Source organism: Camponotus floridanus, unplaced genomic scaffold, assembly GCF_003227725.1.
Source record: "Camponotus floridanus strain SB8 unplaced genomic scaffold, Cflo_v7.5 scaffold49, whole genome shotgun sequence".
NCBI classification, from domain to species: domain Eukaryota; kingdom Metazoa; phylum Arthropoda; class Insecta; order Hymenoptera; family Formicidae; genus Camponotus; species Camponotus floridanus.
The window spans coordinates 1,230,136-1,256,780 of NW_020229647.1; the positions used below are offsets into that span (position 1 = coordinate 1,230,136).

General features: G+C 30.1%; 1 protein-coding gene across 1 annotated transcript in view; it reads right to left on the reverse strand.

Moving 5' to 3' along the window:
* Window positions 1-26,645, reverse strand: part of LOC105252061 (scavenger receptor class B member 1) — a 37,187-nt gene that overhangs the window by 5,731 nt on the left and 4,811 nt on the right. The window contains exon 2 of the mRNA XM_025412188.1: window positions 19,878-20,744. Coding sequence (XP_025267973.1) covers window positions 19,878-20,058 — 181 coding nt within the window. The 5' untranslated portion in view covers window positions 20,059-20,744. The remainder of the gene's footprint in view (window positions 1-19,877; window positions 20,745-26,645) is intronic.

Genomic DNA, 26,645 nt, shown 5'->3' on the forward strand with positions numbered 1-26,645 from the left:
ATGCAATTATTATTGTAAATTTCGAATACACAAAAATTATTAAAATAAAGTAAAATAATTATTTAATCTATCATGCATTATATTATTATATATATAGTAAGTATAAGTTTTTATTTATAATAATGCCTTTATATATAACTAGGTATTAAAAAATATTTTAATTAAAACATTGTGTGTAGTATATATATGTATATCTATGCGATGTATGTGTATACATTATATGTTAAATATATAGAATAACTTTTCATAATAGAACAACTTTTCATATTCAATAAATTATTAATACAAAATAGAACGCGCGCACGCGCTTAGTTCATAGAGTAGTGCGTAAATATAAAACCTGGAAAATATATTACGAAACACACTTTCCATAGCGATAGCCTAGGATCTTAGAATCAAGATTAAGCAAGAGACTCTTTGCTGCCAAACTGGTAGTCCCTGTTATTTGTTGAGAATTTGTAAATCCTGAGAAGACTTTAAACGATAAGTTGGTATAGATGAAAACTTACATATGTTATGTTTAATTGCTACTTGAAACAAATAGAAGGTTGCATACATTTTAATGAATTAATTTGCATTAAAAAATTAATATTTTTGACAATGATTAATCTTGGATGTTACTTGCATTTATATATATGTATGTGTGTGCATGTATGTTGTAACCGTAATTGTTAGAAAACTTTATCATTTTGATCTTAGATCTTGCCAGAAGTTTGCGCAATAATTAAGCGAGTAAGTGTTGACATGAGATGACAAAGTACATATTCCTAATAAATGACGTCAATATTTCTTGCGACAAATTATGTATATCTCGCACTCATTAATGTATGATAAAAACTGATAATTTGTTATAATTTAAATGCATTTATAATGTTTTATTTGCTATGTCGATAATTATTATTCGTAGTCTTTTATAGACTAGACATTTGCAATTATTACATATAAATGTTCAAATCATTATGCGAAGCTATTTGATTGATTATGAAAATCATTATGCGAAGCTATTTGATTGACATTGAGCGATTAACATTTGCACATTTTTCTTAGAAAACATCGATAATAATCAAATAAAATTCCGAGATGTAAATATCTTTGTGACAAACCGGATGTATAACTCGCCTGATAATTCGAGCGTTTCATTATATAATTGTTATGAGATCCCAGCATCATTGGGAATTTTTCATTACATATAAGTCGGTCAACATGCTTTCACTCCCGAATTAAATGTAGGACGCTAATGATGCAACTTTGAAATTGCCATCTGAAGTCCCGATACATCGATGCAATGCATTATATTGTATGTTAAAGTGTGCTCACAATTATGGGGAACATTCTAATATCAATTATTTACGGTAGAAAAAAATAAGAGAAATACTTATATCCTGTTTGATTCACTTTTCTTCTTCAAATTATATTCGTAAGCAAATCCACATTTACGCAATTGGCGCTAATTGTGGCTTTAATTATCAGTTCGATAATAGTAAGTGCAATCTTTATAGAGAAACGTGAATAGCACAGACTGTGAACAAAAGATAAAAATATGATGATGCCAAAAAAAGAGAAGTACTTGGCGCGATCTGGCCTTTTAATCTTCTCAATGAAATCTCCAGGAATTTCTTTGGTCAAGGAATTCACCTGGGGCCACTCAAGGACCTTGAGTTGCACAATATCCAAACAAACACCGACAGTTGCAGACATTTTTTAATCGACAAACTAAATTCAAGGATATTTTAATAGAAAAATAGATTATATAGATCAAGGTTGCCTTTTCTAATATCCGTTTATCCTTCTTCTAATTTTTCTTAACATTATGCTATCAAAATTTGTTATTTTATTTTTAAACATTATGATTCGTTATCATTCCTAATTAATCGGAATCTTTTGTGTAATTTGACAGGAAAAGTTTTTTTGTTATATTCTAATTTAGCTTCTAATTTAACTTGCTAATATAAAGATGCATATATTGCTATAATTATTAATTTTGTTTAATTTAATACTGCATAAATTTATAAATTTATACTTTCTTAGTTAACATTCATGTATTGAAGTGTAATTAAATAAATAGCACCCTCTCTTCTTTTTTACTCTTGTTACTTCCGTTAGTAGAAAGCATACGATTGCTCAAACTGTATCCGCATTCTACATATATCCGCATAATTTTCTCCCAGATAGTTTGATTCAATTTCGATAAATGTTGCTTAGTAACATTATCTCACTGCAATCGTAGTTTCTATTTTATTAGTAACTTGGCAATCATTTCTCTTTATAAGAGTCGGTTAAATTCTCTTTACAAGAAACTTTTTTACGAGATTCGCAATACATAAATAAAGATTTATATTATAATATTAGTGTTATTCAATATAAATTAAAATTTACAATCTTTATTTAAAAAATAAGCAAATGGAATATAAAGAATTAACAAGTAATATTTATTTTATATCATAAAATTAACAGTATGCATCGTAAATAAAATTATTAAGTAAATAATGATCTTAAGAGATCTAAGATTGCGGTTCTTTCAAAACAATTTCGTTAAAGTGAACAAGTAAATTATCGGTTTTATTATATCGTATCTATTACAGATATAATGGGAATTGATTGTCCGTGATATGGTCTAAGGATCGGGGTAGCGTAAATAAGTCTTAATACATGAAAGCGCCGCGCGATTGAAAGGATCAACATCGCGAATGCAACGTTTGTTCGGCAATTTATAGTTCGCATACCGCAGAGAGAGTGCAAAATAATTCGCGCGCTGCTCACACAAAGTTAAAGGTAGCGTGGTATTTGTTAACCGTGAGTGGTATAAATTATCCGGGGACCGTTGCACAACGCACCTTGCGATCTCTCCTTTCTCAGATGCCGGCCACCGGCCAGACGTGCCCGAAGTTCGATTTCTTAATCTGACCTCGAGAAGATGCGTGCGTCAAACACAAGCCCAATCTCGTTCAAATTAATCGGTCAGTATTTTGCGAATGACCGATAATAATCTGAATAATCTTGATTTACAATCATCACGATCATTAATGTATTTCGTTCTAGTGTAGTTTCGCTTATTACCAATACATATTTATTTATGTATTCGTAGAAGAAGGTAAAAGATCGATGGGATTACAGATAGTTATTAAAATTATTAGAAAGCTATTATTAGATAGTTATTAAAATAGATAGTTATTAATTATATTAGATAGTTATTAATTATTAGATAGTTATTAAAATTATTAGAAAAATTATTAGAATTATTAAAATTTTTACATATTTCTGCGCAAAGTTCGAAGACCTTTCCAATCAAAGAGAAAGAGATTAATTAAAAATAATTTTCTTGGTGTTTAGAGATTAATCGTTGTCTTAAAAACAATGCTATTATACTATAAGTTATCTTAATTTTGTCACGCAAAATATGAGAGAAATAAATCATCAATTATCGGTTATAGTTGCGATGAAATAGCGACCGAGCGATGTTTTGAGCAGCTCGTTAAGTGAGATTAATTTGCAGGTTCTTCGGAACATAAAATGAAACAATGCGAACATAGTTGGCGATTCTTTAATCACGATGGCGTGATAAAAGCCGCTGAATATCACTTATCACGGTCTAACTATCGGTAATTGTACAAGCGATACTTAATGGCTCATTGTTTCCCTCTTATTGAGTTTAAGGAGCTGCTCAGTTACAAATTGTTCATTACATAACTCGCGGTTAACTTACATGTAATATCTGCGGACTCTTGGCATTACACTGCATACTATTATTTTGCACAGCAGTTCCACGCACCGGAAATACGAAATAAGAGAAATTAGAGAAATAATAAAAGAGATTTTAAGAACCTTTCAAGGATTAAAAGTCCCTGAAGATCGAAAAATAGAAGGATTAGCGTCATCAAGACTCGTCATCAAGAATTTAAAAAGAAATTTTACAACACTTCTCGTTTGTAACGACCCAAAGAGCATCTCTTTTTCTCTTTCTCTACTTTGAGAAATTCTGAGAAATATCCCTTCGACCTTATATTAAATACACCTTTTCGTTGAATTGCATTCCATAGTTCTATTACATATATTACATCGTGCATCAGCAATATATCATCGTATACGTATGTGCACGTAAGATACGGTAACGCTATTTCCGGCCTGTGCGAGAGCAAAGTTTAAAAAGTTCTAACGAGCGGATGCAGAATCATCCGTTCATCACTTATACCGGCCGTTCATCTCGTGCAGACATAACAACATAATAGAGATTACGTGGTTTCTTCTTACAGCTTGGAAGCCGAATGAAAGTTTTCCCTACATCGCGTTGTATCATATCTGCGAGGGTCAAACAACGTATAAGCAGCAAGAAAATTTATTAATAAATTTCTCAATTATTACATCTCTCTCATAAAACAATTATTACTTATTACTTATTAAAAATTATAACAAATACGCATAATTGTAATAAGTACGTATAATTGTAATAAGTAATTCATGCAATTTAAAGCAGATCCGTTCCCACGTGATACTTAGAGAATGAATGGAGAAATCCTCCTTAGAGAGATATCCGAAATGCCCGGAAGGTACGAGTAGCATGTCTAACGATATCCAGGCATCAACGTATTTTAATTGGCCGCAGCAGATGCACGTCCGCGTTCCTATGTGTTACAAGCAGCCGTTACATGCGGTAATGTCGCCGCCATGATTTCGGAGCCGCAGCATCCGCGCGGTGCTCACGCGTGCAGTTTCTCTCGAGGTTGCACGCACCTACCCAGGCAGCATCGTCTCCCTCACCACCATCGTCGTCACCATTTCTCCTCTCCCTTCCCCCCCCCTCTCGTCGATCCTCCTGTAAAAGCGTAAGAGCGAAAATTCTCCTCCCGACGAAGTGCAATCACGCGATTTTGCAACGTCGTCGCGCGAACACAGCGAACAAGTATAAACGCAGCTGCGTGCTTGTGCGAGAAACTGTGCGTCGCCGCTTAGAAAGTCTACAGTTTGCGGAAGAAGCGGATACCCATAGAGATACCCCGATAGCTTCCTGTAACGCGTGACAGGATGTCCCTGATTAATTTCTCCTTAGTCTTTTGTACACTATGGAACGATGAATTTCTATTGACTGTCCCCGTATGCTTCTAGAGATCGTCATATTGTGTTTTTACCGTAAAGATTTCTCACGCACTTGTACCATAAACTTTTTTATATTAATCCGGAATTTTTCAACTTTTATAAATCAGGATTATATATCGGGTAACAAGAGATTCCTTACGGTTTTCTCGTATGAATGATACATATGTATTTGATACTATTAGAGCATAACACTGATGATCGCAAATGTCGTAAATGTTGTAAATCAATCAATAGCCGCAACATAGCCTACATACCAGTCTATTGCATTTTCTAGCCGAAAGTATTACAGATCTTGAAATCAGAGATGGATGATTATTTCAATCGAGAAAATACGTACCAAGAATTTTTATTATATTTCTAGTATGTTATATTTCTCGATATAGATTGTATAAATTTTTTTATTGTCTTGTAAAGATTCTATATAATTGAAATATTTTTTTCAGACAGTAATATAGTAACTTGAGTAATGTGTCACTAAAGAGCGAGAAAATCTGAAGCGAAACGGAACATTACATTTTGTTCCGGTCTAAGCCGATAAATTCTTGTTGACATTTAAATTCGCCGTGAAACATACAAAATACATATAATAGTGATAATATTGCTCGAAATAAAACATAGATGGAAAATAAAATTCTATTCCAAAAATTAATTAATAATCTAATTTAAAAATACATTAAATATTATATGTAATATTTATCCAAATTTGGTTTTATTTTTGTTTGAATATAAAACTATTTAGTATATAAATATCTGTACAATTAAACATTTCTAAACATATTATGCAAGATTAACAAATCGGTTGGAGGAATTACTTATAAAACAATAATATAAAAAATTAAATTTATCTCATATGACTCTAACTATTGCACTTTTCTTATTTATAACTTCTCTCCGTTTCAAAGTTCTCGCATTTGAAGCAAATCTATTCGCCTAATAAGACTCTTAGGAGAGCGAGAGGCTTTTCTCGGTGTAATTTTATGCAATCTTACTAATGCCGCAAAAAGAAAAGAAATGGAGTCATTTACGTGCATGCATTTCACGTGCACACTTGACATCGAACTCTCCCCATAATTTCTAAGCGCACTTGAAAACGATTTCTTTGCTTATCATGCATGACGCGAAAATCATAACATTCGCGCCATAACATTTTGCGAATGAAAGTACGATTATAAACTACAATACTACGTCATGAATGAAGTATTTTTCGATGTACTTTTACGATTTATGTTATTAATGTGTGATTTATATTATTATATTTTTCAACATCAATTTTTGTTTATGAAAAAAAAATACGTATACCATTTTTATTATTATAGTTGTTTTAATATTAATCAGATATATCATATATTAATCAGAAATATCATAGGTATAGATATATCATATATTAATCAGAAAATATTAATCAGAAATATCATAGATATAGAAATCTAAACTTTGAAATAGTAATTGTGCAATCATTGCAAATAAAACTATGATGATATATACAGATGAATAAAAATATTCGAAATGATTAAAAAAAATAGAAATATGCACATCAATATGCAAATTATGCATATATAAAAAAATTTTAATATAAAAAAAATTGTTTATGTGACAAAAAATACTATCGAAATGTTGTTAATAAATATATTCTAAACGATCATGTCTTCTTTTATGATTTTTTTTATAAACCTATATTGGTAATTTAAAATCTACTTGACTTCTCATAAATTTATAAATAGTCATGTAATAAAAAATCCTCACAACTCTTCTCGATATGTAAGGAATTATTTGCTATAAATATTATTAAATTTTGACGTTTACTTCTTTCTTAAATAAATATTTTTTTAGTAATTTTTTTAATTACGATCACACATATTGTGTATAATAATATACATACATAAATGATATAATTTATAAATAAAGAATTTATCTATAAAGTTAATTGAAACGAAAACTCATATACATATATACTATACATCTTTTCTTAAGCTAAACAACTTTCGTAAGTTAATTACTAACGACCAGACCACACACTGCTTGCGCTCACCGATTAGAACCAAATTTCGAATATAGTTAGATTATAACTAGACATGATTCCTGGTAAAGTCGTTTTGATGCATAGGTTTTGGTTATCCCTAACCAAAATTTTAATGTTGCGCTTTTAATAGTGCTTTAATAGCGACGAAATTTTCTAAATACGTTACTGTACATTTTATTTCGACGCAAATATATTGATCTGTAATTTTAACGTTAACCTATTGAAAAAAACACAAATAATAATAATTTTTTATTTATTTAATTTTTTTTGTTTAAAATTTTTTTCTTTTTTTCCTTTAACAAAATTTTATGTGTGGTCTGGTCGTAAGTTAATATTGCAAGTCTCGATACAAGAGTTCATTAGCAATCAATCACAATGCAATAAAAATAATACTTTCGATCGAGTTATTTAAGTGATTTTTATACTTTTATTACGGTAAAATATTACTCAGTTCGTTGTCAATGAGAGGAATTAAAATTAATTAATGACAGTCAATACACGATCGAACAAAATATTCCACCATTCCAGATTATATAATCCGCGAATTTATGGATTCCAGTTGTTGATGAATGCAGCGAATACGCAGATTAAGTAATTAAGAATCTACATGGAAGGCGGATTCGCTTAATTTATTAAATCTCTGTATTGGCTACGATTCTGACTTTATAATTGACATATTGCCTTATACGATAATACTAATCAGAAATGTAAATGACCTGAACTTTGTTTTCCATTGTACTAGATAAACACGTCTATAGTAAAATATAAATTTTGTCTGATTATTAATATAGAAAAATATAGAAAACATATAATATAGAAAAAATATAGAAGTGGATAGTCAAACAAACAGATATTCATGATAATAATTACATTCTAAGGTAATATAGATGTCATACTGAATCTTTTTTTAATCGTAGATTCTAAAGATCGAGACAACTATATGATTTAAGAAATCTGGAATGTAAGCCATCTAACACATCAAAAAACCTTGAATGTAAATCTTATTGAACACTCCAAGAACTTTGATATTTATTGGCTTGTAAAATTGTTTATAACAATTTAAGAAATACGTTAACGTATAAAGACGACTCGAGAAAAAATCGCATTAAGAAAGTTAAGCAGTCTGTAAAACGGTTTTCTCCATCTTGCAGTTTTAACTGTACTCTAGCTTTATGATTCTGTCAGTAACGATTTTATTTTAATACAAAGAAGAATGTTTATTCAAATGAATTCTCAAAAAAAGAAAAAAAGAAAAGAAAACTAAACACAGAAAACAAATACTACTTCGCTGAGGAGGATGATAAAAACGCAATCATATGCATTCTGCGGGAGACTTGACAATCTTGACTGTAAAACCTTTCACATTTTTCTCTAATGACACCTTAATCTGAACTATAGTCCCAGACCTTCGCTTTGATCCCGCTCGAGAATGTCACAAAACGACCGTGCAACTTTTTTCGAAATCTCCTTAATCATTAGAGTGTCTAATGCAACTTACAAAATCGAACTTACGACATCCGGTCCGGCTATACTTATTATACATCTATTCGCAGTCACGCAAACCATATGTCTACAAGATAATTGCAATATCTTAATTGAAACACAGAGAACAAATATATCTTGAAAGATTAATATATTTTTCATCACACATTTGTTTCACAATTTAATTAATTTAAATGATTTTTAAATTAGATCAATATATATAATAAACGTAGGACAATAAATACATCTATTACTGTTTAATGAAATAAAGATACAATAGTATAATTTGTGTGTGTGTGTGTGTGTGTGTGTGTGTGTGTGTGTCTGGAAACTAATCTCTTTAACAATATCATTTTTTATTTACGTTTTAACGAAGACACTTAATTGTCGCCAATAAAAAAAATTAATAAGCATTACGGTAGTCAGAAGCGATAATTATCTGCACATCACAAACTATCAATTGCCTTCTCAGAACAGCTCCCGTTTTTATTCGTTGTTATTCTACGTCTTTATGCTAACGAACTTCTTGCAGAAAGAAGGAAACAATTAAAGTGACAAAGTTCAAAAACTAAATATGTGATTTATTATTATATTTATTATTATTTCGTTTTTTCTACGTCGAGGAAAGTAATCTCATTTAAATTATTATCTCAACTATTTTATATAAATTATGATCTCCACTCTCATTAATATTCGTCTGCTGACATTACGATTCATCGTAATTCATCGATGCACGTATATAAGTTCATGATCTTTCTTTTTTTTGTAAAAGTAGAATAATTATTCTATAAGAAGGAAATAATTCCTGATCTGTAATAAAATATATGTATAATAAAGATAACCATAGAAATAAATAAATTAATAGAAATAATTTTAAACACCATTGAGTTTTTTTTAGATGACAAGCACGGATATTTAAAATTTAACCGTTATTTTAATTTTTACAAAAAAATTGTTTTAATTTTTTTGTAAAAATTAAAATAACGGTTAAATTTTAAATATCCGTGCTTGTCATCTAAAAAAAACTCAATGGTGTTTAAAATTATTTCTATTAATTTATTTATTTCTATGGTTATCTTTATTATACATATATTTTATTACAGATCAGGAATTATTTCCTTCTTATAGAATAATTATTCTACTTTTTCTTTAAGATAGATTTAATTTTTCTTTAATTCGTGGATTATCATTTTGCATCGCTTGAACTGCTATAAATTTTAAGATTTAAGATATAAATATACTAAAAATTTGAAATTACTTGGGATTTGAACTTTCCAATACATTATATTTTCTATTCTATTTTCTATTTAATTACACATTATTAGTCCTTAATCTCTTATATAATCTTATAATTAAAGATCTTTAAATCTAATACACTCGAATTATTTAAATATGTATGACGTATTGATTAAAGGAATTTCCATGAGATGTCCTGACCTCGCCCTTACCATCTCCATTAATATTGATTCACATCAAAGACTGCATGACACAACACTTATTTTGAGCAGTCTATCTTCCATTTATTATCTCATGGTTTTGGTTGCTTAACGATCGTACGTAACACATCGGAGGATGCGAGGACATTCATGGTGTCGATTCGAAAAATATGCGTTTACATACCGAGAGAGTCGGTCGGGCATCTGCCAGTAATGGACCGTGAACAGGGCCGTTTCACTACATTTATGCAATCATTGAACTCTAACGCAAACCTAATCATCAATCACTACATACACATATCATGGGCAATACTATTTTATAAGATACCTGAATTTCTTTTTTCATTTTATCTTTATATAAGTTATAGTCTTACGTGATAACTTAAACACGCTATTGGTACGATAGAATTAAATGATTTCTTTACACATGAAAGTGAAAGAAAAAAAGAAACTATTGTAGAAGATCAATTTCGAAAATAAATACCGAATCTCAATGTTCAAATTCTATTATATTGCTCTTTACAACGTAACTCTTCATACATTATATTTGATAAGTTTGTTTTTAAATTTTATATATATTTTGTTTTAGATTACTTCCTGATTTCTAAATTTAAATGTCAAGAGAAAACGTAAAAGTATTTTAATTGATCTATCAATTTTGATCAAGAATAGAATAAAATAATGTATAGGCGGTTTCTCTTGATTGACAAGAAGACTGCCTCTTCCACTAACATCTGGAGCCAGCCCTGGCCGTGGGTGAAAGTGATCTCAAAATCGAAGTGACCAGCCCTGTCTTATGTTCGCACCAGTTATATTTCATGAATAATATACACTTGCGTTTTGCAACGGTCGCGTAAAAAACACGCAGTAACGTTACGTACTTATGTTTGGACAGCCACGATTTTGTAACTCTGACTGCATTCCGAAGAAAGGGATTGTCTGAATCAATTCGTGCGTAAAGACGCAGCAAGCCTTTTGGCGACAAGCTGAGAATACACACGTTTCATTCAAAGTGTGAAGGTCCAATAGTCTTATTTCATGACTTTGCAGTTATTCTAGTAGTGAAGATCGCACAGCGTAAGATTTAGACCTTAAAGCTTTTTAAGGTCAAAGTAATCTACAATCTAGGTGCTAAAGAACGTAAAATATGAGGATGCTAAGTAACGATATAACGAAGTATGATATCTTTGTTGATATAATGCATTAACTCGTCGATTTGACTGTCACGGACTCGACGAGAAGCGGAATTGTTCTTCAGGATTTCAATACAAGTTATGCGACAGGTCGCGCAACCGCAAAATTGCGCAAAACAGTTGGGTCTGCTTGCTATTTCCGGCTGGTTTCTTGTTGCAGTGCAAGTGGAGATTTCTTAATCTTAGGCGATGTTTTTTTTTACAAGATACAAGTCATTCAACGTCACGGTCAACTATCACCGACCGGTACATCATAAGAACCTTCGATACGTAAGAACCTTCTTTTAAATCACCTTTGCCTTATATTGGCAACAATTTTCTGTTTAACAATATATTATCCTTTTCTATAATGTTTCTATTTTTATTAAATATTAAAAATAACTTTAAATAATTATTTATATTTCTTTAGTGTTAATTTTTGGTTGCATTTAATGACTCCATTTGTTATGCGCTATCAACTGAAACAATGACTTGCCATCTTCCAATAGACATCATCGAGAGTGTTTTGCTCTATGATAATGATTCAAGGAATTTTCTGACACATAAACTTCCTTTTAGGTAATTTACCGTTGAAAATTAATGCTAAACGGATCTCGGAGAGCAATGAATGAATCTTGTTATCGTTAGAGCTTCGTCAGGCTCGTCGAGCAGAGAGGACGTAAATTGAAATGTTATCTGTTTGCGCGGGAATTTCCCGCATATTATTATACGAAATAATTGTACAGTTAAAGGAAAAGATTGATTTGTATTGACTCATAGCAAACTATGTCAATTAGCATAGTAGAAGTGACTACTTTCAAATTTCCAGATTTCTTGTATTCAACATTATTTAAATTTTATATATTTGCTAGAAATTCAGCTTATTTATTTCTGTTAAAAAACTCAATCTCGATACTTAATCTCACAGAAATGAATTATTCGTCAAATTGTCAATACATTGATTATGTATTTCTTAAACATTTGTCATATGTCTAAAAATTAATTTTCATAACTCATCAAAATTAATTTGCATTTTATAATCGTAAATCACAAAATCGAAATTTGTCATTGTAATTATTCCAGGCATTATGTATGTAAAATATACACGATATATCTTGATTATACAAGAGTATAGATATCTTTTGTTCTACGATCTTCAATCTTTCATTGGAATGCCCTTCAAACTACCATCTTGACTTCTCGAGCAAGTGCAATAGCCTTACGAAATTACTGATCTTAAATTGCCGTGCAATCGACAGTAGGGATACTATATTTCATATGGAAAGTCTGAAGAAGCACGATACAAAAGCAATTAGAAAACAATTAGAAATCTTGCAATAGAAATTTCATTGGCATTTAGAATTTTTAATTGCTAGATTATTCCATTAAGAAATAAAGCAATGCATATTTTTTTTTAGAAAGTTGAAAACACATTTGAAAGTGTTTTTAATATTGTAAAGTCAATGTCGATCTTATTACACTGGTACTGCAAAGTTAATTTAACTCGTTGGTTGTAGTTTTCTACAGCAATGTAGAACCTTGCTAGATCTATTAAATGTAGTTGTTATTTTATATTATTTAGAGTTTTAGTAGTAAGTATACGAGATCATCGTTATAGGGAAAGAATTTTGCAAGTGTTTCACATGTAAAAGACAATAAATTCGATATATTTATGCGGAAAAACTCGTTATCGCTAATTTCAATAAAAATGACAATTTTTTGAATGTCAAGATTATGTAAAGAATTGTTACTTACAATTATACAAACATACGATTATTTTACGCCGAATCAATTTAGCTAGAGCTCACTAATTTTAAAGTTTCTATAAGGAAATATTTAAAAGGATAAATAAATCGCGAATATTTAATAGATCATAAGATGGAAGATAAAATGTAGCCGCAAATAGACTTGATCTCAATTGCATTTTGCTCTAAAATTACGCGTTTCCGATAAGTAAAATATAAACCAGTTCCTCTACGCAAAATTGAAGACTTGTCTTTTTGATTTTATTTCGATCCACGCGACCATCAAGTATAATTTTCCTATTAATATAAAATTTATTGCACGATAAAAACATACACGATAAACAGAATAGGTTTGAATAATTGATAATAAATATCTTGCAACATGACATTAGTCCGGATGCAACTCTGTTTTTCTTTCTAGCAAAACATTCAAAAATACAGAATGTATGTGTTCTTGCACACAGTTTTCTTCTAATTTTAGATAATCTTGCATATGCAATGGCTTAATACTTACTTATGACCTTCTTGCAGTTACGTTAAAACTTTCATTACGAGAAGATTGATGTAATTTGATTAATGTAAGTGTGTTAATAACTTCCGTACGGAAAATAGCGCGATTATCTACTTTGCTGAAGTCATGACCCATCAGTAATTTAAGTATGAACTTGAAATAAACTTGACGTGCCGATCGTTTATTTGTTTCTTACGCTAAGTACATACTGATTGTGAGATTTTCGAACGTAGATCACGAACGTATGAATGCACGAACATTTTCTAAAAAGAAAAAACCAGAAGATAATTTATTCTAGAAATAATATAATAGCGTTGAGTGCTTCTCTTATCAATACAACTTCACTTTCTATCATAATTTGTTAATTGCCAATACTAACTATAAGACTCACTTATTGTTTATGTTCTCGTCTGAGAACTTGTGTCGTAAAACTTTCAATTTTCACTCATTCATAACGTACCGTATCTAAATAAGCTTCTATTGACTCAAAAAAAGTATACGATTTCGAAGATATTTCGCATACTTTTTATCTGTCATATATGTGCGTAATGCATAGTGTGTGTGTCGGACTAGTTATTCTAGTTTTATCATGTCAAGGCAGAAGCAGGCGAAACGAATTAGACAGAATATCATATCAAATAGCTCTCGTATATACCCTTGTGCGCGACCCATAAAAAGAAATGAAAAATGATGATGACACTCTTCTTCACGTGACACAACGCGGTCAGACTCGGGCTCACGTGATATGATAATGATGCGTACATATATCTCGCCTGCCTGCAATCGCCAATCTCTGTATATCATAACGCTATATGTAATGACAGGACGTGGCTCCGTCGTATTGCAAGACGAGTGTATTAGAAAGTCGATAGCACGGATCTGTGAATGTGGCATAGTAATGCGCTTTGCTACGATGTATAATAGATAAATGATTTGCGCGGTGCATTGAACGATTTATCATACTTCTTCAATCAAAGGCTTATTCACCCTTCGTTCTCAATCGTTAAATTATAGCGATATTTTACTCGAGTGTTTCGGTGACAGCTGTTATGCTTTTCGAGCACACTCTCGTATAATAATAAGTATTATTAATTCATAACTGATCGTGAAGATTTCGCAAGATATATTATCGATTAAACCACTTGCTAGTGGCATGTAACCGGTTATACTCCGCTCTTTCTATTCTTTCATTCGTCGCAATTTTTCTTTTTTTATTAATTTGACTGTCTTATGCGAAATGATTGCACAATTTGTAAGAATAAAAATTTATATCATAGATCTTTTATTCACAGATCACTTAACGCGAAGAGTATCTATCAGGCAGATCTCGTTAAGGCGAAAGCATCAAGATATTAAATGATAATAGCAAACTTTTTTTTACGGGAGTGCCAGGGAAAGCGAGAGAGAGAGAGAGAGGAAGGAAATATTTACAAAAAATGCGCCGATTTCCGGAAATAAAAACGCTTGCGCGGGGAATAATTAAAAGAAAGATTTTAAAAACCATAATTTTAAATTACGTAAGCGTATCTATCTTGCGTGATGCAAAGCGTGAGTGAAAATCGTGCTGCTAACATCGTGTTCGGTAAAAAGACGAGCACAAACTCGTATTTTCTCGTGAAACCTAACGGTATCGTGGAATGAAGGATACGGACGCAGGATGAGGAGGTTTGCCCGGAAGGCGAAACGGACGTAAAGAAAAGGTTAAAGTGAGGATTTCTTTCCTTTTCTTTTTTATTCGTTGAAAGTTTTTAGACAAATGTGTTTTAACAGTTTTAAAACTATATTGTTTACAAGACATTTGGTGATATTTAAAAATTAAATGAATATGAAATCTAACACATGAATAACGTATAAATATTTTAATGCTGTAAGAAAACCTCCTTAATGTCAAAGATTTCAATGCCGGATAGAATATTAGCAGGGACTTTAACGCTGGATAGCGCTGCATTTTATACTTGTTTCGTTATATGTATATATGTGCGTATGTGTACACACACACACACACACACACATATATATAGGATATATACATCTCGTGGAATAATAATATATGTACAATAATATATGTACGATATAAATATATATATAATTTACACAGAAACGCTTACTATGAAGAAAATATTTTCAATTTAATTTTATTCAAAGTATTAGAGGAAAAAGATATATATAACTTTTTTTTATGTATAATCCTATATATAAATATTTTCAATTTAATTTTATTCAAAGCATTAGAGGAAAAAATATATATATATCTTTTTCCTCTAATGCTTTGAATAAAATTAAATTGAAAATATTTATATATAAAATTATATATATATACATAAGATATATATATATATATATATATATATATATCTTTTTCCTCTAATATTTTGAATAAAATTAAATTGAAAATATTTCCTTCATAATAAGCGTTTCTGTGTAAATTATATGTATATTTATATCATACATATATTATTGGTCCACGAGATGTATATTATTATATATTAACTACTTTCTTTTAAAAGATTCCTGACAAAAATTTCTACGATTTCTCGAACAAGCGAACTTTTACAGCAGGATGTCAGCGTGAAACATGTCGGCGATAGTGAAGCGTAATCGAAGTGATGCGTAACATATAACTGTGCTGTGCAACCTGTCCTCTATCACTCGCGTTCCACTGACCCACTGCACTTCGGCCTTAGATACATTGCATAGAGTGTATAATATTGCTTGCTGTACAAGATGTTTCGCCACATCAATTACCTTGTTAACGACAGATTCTTCCGTGACGATTTTTCCGTGGAAAAGATTTTAAGAAAAAATTTAATCTGTACAATTTAATTCGATAAAAAAGTAACATAGTAATAATCTAGTAATAATCTAATTTAAGATTTCAGTGTCAAGATACTTAATCATTAATGTCTTAATTATTATTGCTCCGTATAATTAAGGCAATTAATCTTATGAAGAAATTGCTAGTGATTATATTGTATTGCTAATCATATATGAGTTCTAGCGGTTTACTTAAATTGCATTGTGATATTACCGTTATAGAATGCAGTTTCGCTAACATCGATAATATTCTGGAACGTTGATACCCATGTTCACCGATGCCTAAAGTAAAGTTAAATACTCCTTCTATTCATGAAGCACAAGCGGAAAGGAGTAATGCACTGTGTTCGATGCATTAAATTTCATGCATTCCGATGTTCGTAAAGAGTGATCTAATTAAGATGATTTCTTAATCTACCTTGCAATTATTGCACTCGGAATAGAATTTAATCAACATCCTAAATACACTTCAATTATGAATCGCACGTGGAAACTGCAAATTATATCAAAACATGCTTCTAATAAGAGTGGTATTTCTATGCCATTATACATTTAGATTTGCGGTAACTGACTATTTAACATTTTTCACCGTTAATACTTCCGGAAAATATAAAAAGTGATAGATTATCTTTTTCTTTCACGAAAACAAAAGTTATAGTAAAGGAAAGTGTACTATTGAAAATAAAGGTATGTAAAGTATCTCGGGAAGTGTTTCCACACAACACATACATATAGTTTCATATTTTTAATTAAAAATTAAAAAATTATGAGAAGAGAAGGTAATCTGATTAAATTTTCATGAAGAGTAAAAGTAAGCACAAATTAATTAATTGATTAAAAGATTTACCTATAGATTTAAATCAAATAAACAATGGTAAACCAAGAAACGTATATGTATACGTTTACAATTTTCACTAACTATATGTAGCTTACAATGAGATAGTCGTAAGTCAGAGAGATAGTCTAGATAGCTGCACGAAATGTTCCAATTAAAAATATCCTTTCTTTCAATTAAAAATTTTTTTGAAAAATCGGAAGAGCATTTTACAATAAAAATATTGATGCTTTTAAACGTACATTACTTTCAAATTAAGTGACTTATTTTGAAATCAAAATGACATTTTTCTTGAAACATAATATTACACGGTAAAAAACATTTTGTATTTCTGTTAAAATTTTCTCGTATAAAAATTTGTGTGTTAAATTTTTAACATACTCTTATGTTAATGTAACATAAAGAAAAGTTATTATCATTGCGTTATTTTGACATTTCTGCGTTGAATTAATATTTACCGTTTCTAAGAGTCAAAACAACACAATTAATATGCAAATGCACGAATTTTTGATGAAATATATTATATGTTAAAATGAACAGATAAGTTGTGTTTTTTTTCTCTTTATAACAGTTTCCATATGTTAAATCGACATATCTCTTCTGTTATTTATCATAAAAATGTAAGAATAACATTTTTTAAAATTAAATTTAACATTATAAATATGTTAATTTAACATAAACTTTATTTCCAGGTAAAGTTTGTGTTACACCTTTGTGTTAATTTTTAAACATATTATAATACTTGTGTTATTTATTTACATACTTGCTTTCTGTTAAATTAACATTAAAATTAGAGGGGGTAAATTGGGATATGTGAAATATGTTAAATTTAACACAAAATTTTTTACTGTGTATAATTAAGCAAGAATTATATCGGCAAACTTGATCACTCTTGTGGAGAAAATCGATTAAACTTCAAAGTAAAGACTCATTATAAAAGTTATAAGAATCTTCACAAAATTATGAAAATATCGGGAAAAAATTAATTAATAGAGAAATGATTGCAACGATTTTAATACAGTTATAATAAAAAGATTGAATTTATTTCTTACCGGCGCAACTTTGAAAAAATTGAACATAAAGTACGGTATCGCGATCCTAATCGACTACACAGTATGAAGTAAGAATGTAAGATAATAAACTATGTGATTTAGTTTGCTCGTTATTTATCAAGATAACAAGAAGATACGTCGACTATATAATGAGAATTAGCTACTCGACCTTGCGCGCAACGCTAATTATGCACGCTCCTTGAACGTGGCAAGAGTTATGGTATGATACGGTAGCTCTCACTTTGATATGATTTAATCATAAACATGATATAAGATCTATACTGCTTCGTTATTAATGCTAGGAATCACTGAGAAGGCAAAAATATTGTTTTAACGCAGATGCAGATTAAACTTTTAATATTAAAAATGTTTGGCTATGGAATCTTTTCAAACAATTAACAATATTGTATTTTTCAATAAATTTTATCTTGATTTTGTATCAATAAAAACATAATTTATGTATAAAATCATAATAATTTTACTAAGAAAATATCTTTTTAGAATTTTTAAATGATTGATAAGAAAAAATGTGTGATTAATATTGTCAAGATGTTACGTAGAATCCTATTTTTAATTTTTCTTTACACACATATAATTTTTCTATTAGATTATACATATATTATGTATTAAAAATTTATAGAGATGAATATATATATAAAATATTCCTAAAATAATTTACATATGTCTCATCTCGTATGGAACATTAAATTTAATGCGACTTGACATTTAATTTATATTCTAAGCTTACATTTTAACACTAATAAACGCTGCATATGATTAGTTCCAATAACATCCTATACAGCATATATTTCCAAAAGACATCTAAAAAATAACTTAAATTCTTACCGCGCGCGTCGAAATATTTTTAAGATATCTTTTGGCCTTTTCTATATTGTTTGAAATATAACTTATATTCGAAGGATAAATTTCACAATTCCCTTTTTATAACTGTAATATAGGAATTTTGTTTCACTATAAAGTCATCTATTGGCATTTATTGTTGAAATCAATAATAATAAAATATAATTTGAAAGCAGTAAAATGGATTTTAAAAACATTCAATAAATTATCGTATCATATATCATTTGTAAAATAACAAGGAAATTGATATAAATTTAAATATTTTTTTAACTCGAACTCTCTCCACTCTTCTATTTAAAGAAATTATTTATCTTGTATCATTCATTTTTTTTCTTCGATTTTTATTTCTCTCCGATGAACATGACTAATTCAAGTGATACTCAAGTTAGCTAAATATTTTGTGGCAATCAATTAACGCTAGATTGACTATCTTTACAGAATAAGAAGTAATTAAGACAGCTGACGAGAACAATGGCAATTTAGAATTCATGCTGCAACCTTGTTCCGGTCTGATTCTCGGCACGAATTCTACGTATATTTAATAATAAGCCAATTTTACGGCGGTTAAAAATCATGGTTTATAATAAATTAACTGGATTATCAATCCGAAAATGATGTAAGAGTGAGTCTCACCGTTGTTTAACATTTACGTTCAAAATTAATAATTAGCATTTTAAAGTTTAAATAACTAATAAAGACGTCAATGGCATAATAAAAGATTAAGGTAAAAATACATGTATAGAGCTGATGCCGAAATTTTGAAGCGCAATAAATTTTTAATTTTTAATTTTCAATGTCAAACTTATCAAAACTATCTATCATTAATTATCGTATTATATAAAGAATGCAGTAACTCACCATGCCTGAGTTTTCCCTTTTTAGATATTAGGAAGGATAACGGTCTCGGCACTTTTTCAGTACAAATATTGTCACTGTTGTCAGTCCTCAAACCGAAAAGAGCGTTCCTGCCGACTTTCATGTACTGCCTGCCCATCACCTTCGGGGATCCCGTCCCGAACAAGGATGTGATAAACTTCATCTTTGATTTTTGATTGATTCACGAATCGTGCAGAAAAATAATTCTCTTGAGCTCGTTGATCAGTAAAAGACTCGATCTTATTCAAAAAAACACTGATAGGATAGTTCTACATCAAGTTCGAATTAATCACGTCACTTATATTTAACTTAATTTTCACTGGCTGTCTGCAATTTATTAATAATGTTTTTCAAAAATAATATATTTAATGTTTATTAATCATATCTTTTTCCAGAAGCGATTCTTAATGATCTTCGACAGTCGGTCTTTGATTGATGATAAATCATTAATCTCAATCGAATAAAAGTGGATCATCCAGAGCTAGACGGCTAATGAATCGCTTTACGCTCTGATTGATGATTAAAAGCGCATTAATTCAGGATTGCGTCTGCAGAGGATCATCATTATCATTATCATCATCATCATAATCATTATCATCTAGCGTCACTCCGCCGAGCATTGTCGTCGCTGTAAGTGCGTACCTGCGTCGTCATTATCATCGTTATTATCAATATCGCCTCGTCGTCGTGTTGATAGCGCGATTTCGACAGGTACCACCACACCACGTGTCTCTTGCGTTCGTATTACGCACTGGACTTTCACGCCTGGTCCAGGTGGGACGCGCGTTGCCTCGGCTTCACTTTCACTCGTCGCGATCTCGTCGTTGATCCTTCATTCTTGGTTTTTACCTGAAATGCGAAACCAAATCGAGATTAAAAAGAGAAGGTAAAAGCGAAAAAGAAATCGGCCAAGTTAATCGCGACCGAAAAAATACAACGAAGAGCAAGTCATGATATACATGTTTCGCGACGTAACTGTTTGCCATCGAATACGCATTACGTAAATGCAAAGTATGCATTTATGAAAATTTTGGTCGTGCGATTTCATTATGTCAATATTAAAATTGTTCGATCAAAATTTATTTGTGGAAACACATTGCTAAATTTGTATTTTTGCATAGGTATAATTTATTAGTTGTATTTCTCTTATGGACATTATAATAAAAATCGACATTATAATTAAAATCAATTTCTTAGAAACGTGATGTTATATTAAAGTATGTATATAAAAATATTGTTTATTTCAACCCTAAATTTAATGTTACATTAGAGATTTATTTCTGATTTTATATGACTATTTATCAATAAATATTGATAAATAGTCATATAAAATGCAAACAATGTTGTCACTTTGAACATTTATTATATGACATAAAGATGCAATGAGGTCAGTATGAGAGGTAGAAGGTATTGCACTAAGTAAATATTAGTCAACAAAAAAGAGAAGTTTAATTTTTTTAAAAATCCATGTGTGCAAAAAAGGCGATCAACAATATCAAAGATCAAGGAACGAAGTGCATCTTTATAAAAATGATGCACGTAAATAAATATCACGTACAATAGAAAAAAATAGGACAATTACACGATTCGTTCGTAAAATACATATATTTAAATGCAAATATTTTTAATATGTTTACATGTGCAAATGTTTAATAATTCATAGAAATTTGTCATTGTCAATTACATTGAGAGAAAAAGCTTTGCTATCTTGCGTTAAGGATAAATCAATTACATATTATGATTATATAATATTATATAATTCTCGATTTTGAGGAGATATCACACAGCTCTTTTAAGTTAAATTAAAAAAAAGATTATATATAAATATATTCATGAAAAATATAATTAAATAACAAAGTTTTTAATATTTTATTTCTCGACTATTTTAAATAACTAAAAATAAAATATGTTGTACTTTGAAATTTAATTGCAAAATGTGTTTAATTATGTAATGTTTAAAAAATGCTCACGTTTAAAAATACTGTTTGATTAAAAGTACAAGAATATTACTAGTTTCTAAGAAATAAATGTATAAATTATTTATTGGAAACGTACGATCTGATACATATATAATCATTTAAGATCTTTTATATCGTGTCATAGTACTAACTGTTTTGTGACAAAAAATGCCACATTATATTAAATGATACCTGTTGAAACAGTCAATTAAGCAATTACATTGCTGACGCACACAATCGTCACAAACACTATTTTATATTTATTATTATTTTATTTACAAAACACTCTCGCGATCAATTGCTGCGATTATACAAACAAGATCAAATTAAAAATACATCAATATAAAAACGTCATACGTCAAATGAATAATACTTTAATCCTTACATGTGCGTAATATCGGAACCGCATAAATATAATCCATGTTTCAGCAGAATAGCTCTTCTTCCTTTATTTTCACGCAAGATACATTGCATAACTTAATTGTATCTTGAATTTTTAAAGAATCAAAGTCAATTAAAAATAATTACTTGAAGAAATCGATGTTTCTCGAACGCCAAAATCAAATGTATCGCACGACACAATAAATAAAGATATCTCTTTATACTTTTACGTGACCTAAGATTTCTGACATGTAATTGAAACAGACGAGTGACGTTAAGAACGACCACGTTTAAAAATGCAAAGTTTATTCCTTCATGTTTACCCACTTTTTTCGTACGATTTTGGGAAAAAACTGAGAACAGATCAATTAAAATAAATGTATGTAGAACTAATTTGTCTTTTGACAATATATACATATGTAAATGTAAAGACTTAGTATGAATTACATTTTCAGTAAGAATAAACGAGAACGAAATCTGGTTATAAATACTTCGACACTCGTCAATACGTTGATATAACAATCATATAACAATGAAAACTATTTATTATTTTGGTTTTGTATTCTTATATACAATATTTCATTATTTTTACGTTTGCTTCACTTTATTGTATTTTTTCAAGAGACATAACTAGTGTCATATCTACATTAAAAGAGAGAAAAAAATTAATTCTGAGTCTTGTTATATATATATATATATATCCGAATTATGTTGTAGACATAAATATATTTCTATGTAGAAAAGATTAAAATACGTATTTATATGCGTTGAACGAAATGCAAATCAATTTTTTCAATCAAACTCAATTAAAAATTGCCTGTTTTATTAGCTTCATCTTATCTTCAGCTTATCTCGATATTTTAAATTTAAAATTAATATTAAAATTTTTATTGATTCTCAGCAAAATTAGTATGTAGAAAAAATATATTAATAAAATATTAATGAACAAACGCGAGCATGTTGCGAAATTAAGGCATACTTGAGGGCATGGAATGTTATTAGCTTTAAATATCACATAACCTGTAGAACTAGCATACTTTCTCTCAATTATAAATTGTTTGGCGAATTTTAAGTCGGTTTCCCCGCAGCAAAAAAATTGAATTTACATTCTCTTTTTTATAATCTTATTTCAACATTTGTCCGTGAAATTATTAATCAAATGTATAAAGAAAGAATGTTAATTAAAGAGTCGCCGAAATTTACATAAATTTATTAGCGCGTCTGCCTGGAATTCTTTCGAAAAGTGGTTCTTCTATAGCAAATACAATGACGCAGGTATAATCATTACTAAATCACTAAAACAACCTCTCAGAGCAACCTCTGGGCAATGGTTTCTCGAAATAGAAACAGGATGACGTTAGGACTTTTTTACCAACTTAAAAAGATAAAAAAAAAAAGATAAAGACTAGTTTGTCTTCTCAGGTTTAATTTCTACTTCCAAATATGACCAGTCCTAATTTAACATTTGATTATGATGTTTTCGAGCAAAATATCTTACATATAAAGAATTCCTAATTGCAATACCGTTCACAAAATTTAATAAATTAAATGAGAGTCGCATTGAATTGCTTCAAGGTCTCTAGAAAAATGGTTAATAATCACACGTACGCGTCTGTTACAAATGCGATTGCATTGGAGCGTTTCGCATATGTCTCGCATGAAATTATTTGCCGTTCTTTTTCTCTTTCTCTTTAAGGCGTATATATGTATGTGAGTACACACTTAGAAAATGATATGCACTAACACAATCTTATGACTGTGACTTTCTGTCTCGTATTTGCAAGGGCGATCGGCAACGATACTTTCGGTACTTTTACTCGCCACTGTCTCTTATTGCTTAATGCACGGTTATAACAACACATGCGCATTGTTCAGGTGGTCCTACCGCTTTCGCAGCTCGACGATAGTAAGCCAGATAGGCCGATATCTCTCTCGTTGATCTCCGTGAATTTACATTTATATGATATATCGTAATTTTTTATTTCTATTATAATCTGTATTTTGTATCTCGCAGATATAACGAGCGCAATAATGTTACAGATGTGATAGAATAATGATGCGGATCATTATTTGAGATGATAACGCACATAGAAGAAGTCACACGAGAGTGATTTCACACGGACTATGTAAGAAATCCCGTTTTTTTTTTATTTAAATGCATACGTATGAAATGCGTATTTATCCTTGCTTAACATATCATCACGTTATTTATAATCTGTTATTTATAATCGACGCTTACACAGCAAAATACATGGATATTTTGCGATGATAGCGTGTAGTTCAAACTGATCGAGCTTGTATTTCCGCCTATTGACGAATACATAGTTACACAGTATCGATATGTGTGTATATATAGTGTTGATATGCGTGTTAGCCTTAATTGCTGATCTCATTATTTTAATCATAGTTGACACTCAATGATAACGTCGGTAGTGTTTTTAATGCAACTTTCCAATCAAGGATCAAGGAACAAGGTAGTCCCTCATTAAGTATTACATAGGAGAATGTAAATATGTTAGAAAGTGAAGTAAGTAGAATTTCTATCTTTAGAATTTTAACCTTTGTAGGTGTTAGCAAGTGTACGTGTAAATAATTTGCATAAAATATTATACACTTGCTTTTCGCATACATCTTCTATATGAATCGAATTTGATTGATATATCTGTGAAACTGCGATCTTAATTATTACATAATGATAGATATATTAAGAAGCTGATGTTTTCCGCAAACATTGTACGTGATTGATACGTCTCTTTGTAATTACAAAGATTTATTATTACACTGGTCAACAAAAATAATTTTAACTTTTTCCTCTAATTTTGTAGTTTTGGGCTTATTTAAGTGTGCTGATTTCGAGTACGACAGTAGTTTTTTTTTTAATAGCTCTTGTTTTTTAATATTTTTAGACTACCCCCTTTAGACATCACGTGCAGTTTTTTTGAGTTTTACTTGACTCAAAATTATTATTTTTTTAACTTTCGATATGATGTCTTCGACTCAGAGACGTTGTTTACATAATCCAAATAGTTTTTGTTATATTTGTGGCGAATACATCTTTCAAAAATATCGAAAACCTATTTCATAATTTGTTAATTGTAATATCTTATAAATAAAAAAAGTAGAGCTGATACAACTAAACTAGTATTTTTTTCGTAATCAGTGCCTCAGATATAACCTATAATACATGTTAAATGTCAGGAAAAAATTTGAGTATTGACCAGTGTTATGTAATGATAGAATATTACAGAAATTTGCTTTTTCTGCAATTATTCGATATAAATTGCACACGGAATATGTAGTATTGATTTGCGCGACTAAAGATCTATTATTATCTCCATATCATCTCTATTTCTGCCTCATTAATCTTTCCGGCTAAGATTAAAGACTCTTTATTCATATTGCATCTTCCTCCACCGTTGCTCTCTACTTCTCTCTTCTTTTTTCTCATAGTCAGACCTATTTCCATTTCTTTTCTTCGCAATCAAGTAATGGTAATGACCTCAAACGCGATAATCTTTGTAAGTCGCGATAGCGAAAAGGAAGTCTGATAGTTACCTTTCCATTCGCGATTACAAGCAAGAGTAAAAACATACATGACGCACCGCTTCCGTTATTGCGCGCACGAACGTTAAAACTAGATCAAGCTTTCACGACCTCTCGACATTACCGAAAGAAGTGAAACCACCCCGAGTGATGCGTACCGCGATGCCATCCGTTACGCCAAACTTGTCTGACCGAACACGCAATGAAATGCACAATCAACGACTCCTCGACGAGACGCATCGCGAAACTTTCGCCGACAGATCGAGCATCAAGGAAACACAACCTGGTAAATCATCCTTCTTTTCTGACAAATGTCCTTGCGAGATTTAATTCCAGTTATGTAATACGTACTCGTTTGTGCTCATTGCTGTTTATATGCGATCCCTCACTCCTTTGTGATTTCAAGAACACTCTATGTCGCAAAAAATCTCACAAAATGTCCGATATCTATTTTATTTTACCTTATTTTAATATTTACATTATTTTCTTTTTATCTATAAATTTGCTTCATTTCATTCATACTCAATTTTCGAGATTAATAAATTTATGCAATTTCTGTCGTGCGTACATTCTTAGTTTATTAGTTATATATTATTTCAGATCAATGACGTGAATGAGAATAATTAGTGATGCGAAATATTTTCCCTAATTATGTACGTTTTTGCAGCGCGCTCTTGCATTCTTAAACTATTTGTTCTGCATATAATAAATGGCTTGTTTTCAGTAAATCGACGTAAATTATTTTATTAATAAAGTAAAATTATTTTATCAATAAAATAAAAACGTTTTTTTTTATTACATTTAAATATTATTCAGTATCTATGTATGAGGCTTACGATATGTATAACACTCTTTTTTACTAGATGGA